The sequence below is a fragment of the Corvus kubaryi genome, unplaced genomic scaffold (assembly GCF_017639235.1).
Source record: "Corvus kubaryi isolate FWS band 111438036 unplaced genomic scaffold, C.kubaryi_AGA036_p1.0 36753, whole genome shotgun sequence".
Lineage (NCBI taxonomy): Eukaryota > Metazoa > Chordata > Aves > Passeriformes > Corvidae > Corvus > Corvus kubaryi.
The window spans coordinates 9,711-12,542 of record NW_024580939.1 but is presented as its reverse complement, the minus strand read 5'-3'; the positions used below and the strand labels follow the sequence as shown (position 1 = coordinate 12,542).

Genomic DNA, 2,832 nt, shown 5'->3' with positions numbered 1-2,832 from the left:
CCCTCCCCTCATTCCCGGCGTTCCCTCCCCTCATTCCCGCCATTCCCTCCCCTCATTCCCGGCGTTCCCAGCCCTCATTCCCGGCGTTCCCGGCTCACCGGATAGCGCAGCGCCTCGTGGAGCCTCCGGTGGTGCCGGAGGTGCTGGAGCCGATCCTCGGGAATTCCGGGAGCGTAGAGCATCCCGCAGGATCCGCACTGCTCCGCCCCCAGGCGCCGCTGGCCCGCGTCCTGCGGGAACGGGAACGGCAATGGAAACGGGAACTGGGAATGGGGACTGGGAATGGGGACTAGGAACGGGAACTGGGAACGGGGACTGGGAATGGGGACTGGGAATGGGGACGGGAACTGGGAATGGGAACTGGGAATGGGAACGGGAATGGGAACTGGGAACTGGGGATGGGAACAGGAACTGAGGATGGGAACCGGGAATGGAACCAGGACCAGGAATGGAATCAGGAATGGGAATGGACCCAGGACCGGGAATGGAATCGGGAATGGAATTGGGAACGGAACTGGGAACGGAACAGGAACGGAATCGGAACGGACCCAGGACTGGGAATGGAACCGGGAATGGGACCAGGAATGGGATGGGAATGGGACTGGGAACGGCTCAGAAACGGAAACCAGGAATGGGACTGGGAATGGGATGGGAATGGAACAGGAATGGACGGGAACGGAACTGGGAACGGCTCAGGAATGGAACTAGGAATGGAACCAGGACTGGGAACGGGACTGGGAATGGGAACAGACCCAGGACCGGGAATGGAACCAGGAATGGAATCAGGAACGGAGCCGGGAATGGCTCCGCATTCCAGGAATTCAGGGCTTGGAATGTGGCGCTCGGGGAAGGGATTTAGGGATTTAGGGATGGGAGTGTGGGAAGGGATTTTGGGAATTTCTCCCTCCTGTCGGATCCGAGGTCTGGGATCGGCCGGGAACAACCCCAGGGATGATCCCAAAATTCCAGGGATGACCCCAGGGATGACCCTGGGAATGATCCCTCGGGAACGGGGCTGGGAAGGAGCTCCCGGCACCGCCGGGAATTCCTGGAAAAGCAGGAATGGGATGGGCCCGGGATCGGCATTCCCGGGAAAATGAAAGGGGCTGGGAAACAGGGATGGGATCCTGCCGGGAATTCCCGCTGCCTGCCCCCAGAATTCCCAATTCCCACCCCCAGAATTCCTGATTCCCAGTTGGGAATTCCCACCCCCAGAATTCCCAATTCCCAGCCCCAGAATTCCCGCTCTCCCCATCCTCTCCCAGCAATCCCTTGGATTGTCCCAGGGTTATCCCAGGGGATTCCCGGATTTCCCCCATCCCGAATTCCCGGCGGGAAGCTCACAATGATCAGCTGATCCCGGGGCAGCTCCGGCGCTTCCCGGGATTTCCTGGCAGCGCCTTTTCCACAGGAGGGGCCGATCCCAAACGGAGCCGGGAGCTCCTCCAGAGGCCTGGGAAACACGGGAAAGGCGGGAAAAGCCAGGAAAAAGTGAGAAAATCCGGGAAAAAAGCAGGGAAAATTCAGGAAAAAGTAGGAAGAACAGGGAAAACCCCAGGGAAAAGCCGGGAATGCAGGCAGGAGTTCAGCGTGTTCCCAGGACAGAGAATTCCCGGGAAATCCCGAGGGAAAACTCCAGGAAAAGCCCCGAGGGGACGGGATCGGAAGGGATCGGAGCCGTCTGCTGCTTCCGGAGCCATCGGAATTCCGGGATCTGGGAATTCCAGCAGCAAAGGGAGTAGCAGCCGGGGGCAGGGATGGGCGGAGCGAGGAGAAATCCGGGATGGGGAATTCCCGGCCCTGGGAATGGGATCAGGGCTCCGGCCCTGCCCGAAGCATCCCAGGATTCCCTGGGACATTCCCATCCCAGATTCCCGGGATCAGCAGCTCCCTGGGCCCCTCTGGAAAAGCGGGAATGGGATCGGGAACGGGATCTGGGAAAGGTGGGAACGGGATCGAGAATGGGATCTGGGAAGGTGGGATTGGGAATGGGATCTGGGAAAGGTGGGAAGGGGATCGGGAATGGGATCGGGAATGGGATCTGGGAAGGCGGAAATGGGATCTGGGAATGGGAGCGGGAATGGGATTGGGAAGGGGCTCCGGGAAGGCGGGAATGGGATCAGGAATGGGATCCAGGAAAAGTGGGAATGGGATCAGGAATGGGATCAGGGAAGGGGGGAAGGGGAACCAGGAATAGGATCCAGGAAAGGCGGGAATGGGATTGGGAAGGGGCTCCGGGAAGGAGATCTGGGAATGGGATCGGGATCTGGGAAAGGCGGGAATGGGATCGGGAACGGGATCAGGGAGGGCGGGAAGGGGCTCTGACCTCCTCCTGCCGGGAAGGAAGATGGGATAGAGCTCGGCCGGGCCCGGAGAACCTGGAAAACGCCCGGGAATTCCGAGCGTTAGCGCGGCAATCCGGGAAGGCGGAACCCCAACCCCAAATCCAGGGAATTCCGCTTCCCGCGGATCTCCGTCGTTCCCAGCGTCGGGGCCGGGATCTCTCCTCTTCCCAAAAAACTTCCCAGGCCCGGAAATTCCGGGAAGAGCAGGGAAAGGAGGAGATTCCCGGGGTTTTCCCGACTCACCCGGGGCCTTCTTCCCGCTGGGAACGCCGAGGGAATCCCGGGAATCCGCGCTGGGAGAGGCGGGAACTCCAGGGGATTCCTGCAGACGGAGAGAGGATTTCAGGGAAAACTTGGAATTCTGTGGGACCCAGGGCGGGACTGGGGGGCTCCCGGGGGTTTTCCAGGGGTTTTCCAGGGGCTGCTCCAGCCCGGGAAGCGCCGGCCTTGGAATGGGATGGGATTGAAGCTGCGTGGATCCCAGCCA

General features: G+C 60.9%; 1 protein-coding gene across 1 annotated transcript in view; it reads right to left on the bottom strand.

Annotated features, from left to right (window-relative positions):
• Positions 1 to 2,832, bottom strand: part of LOC121660654 (glycine, alanine and asparagine-rich protein-like) — a gene marked incomplete at its 5' end in the record, with an annotated part of 19,942 nt that overhangs the window by 9,336 nt on the left and 7,774 nt on the right. Inside the window, 4 exons of the mRNA XM_042020079.1 lie at positions 99 to 230; positions 1,345 to 1,453; positions 2,327 to 2,378; positions 2,589 to 2,667. Coding sequence (XP_041876013.1) covers positions 99 to 230; positions 1,345 to 1,453; positions 2,327 to 2,378; positions 2,589 to 2,667 — 372 coding nt within the window. The remainder of the gene's footprint in view (positions 1 to 98; positions 231 to 1,344; positions 1,454 to 2,326; positions 2,379 to 2,588; positions 2,668 to 2,832) is intronic.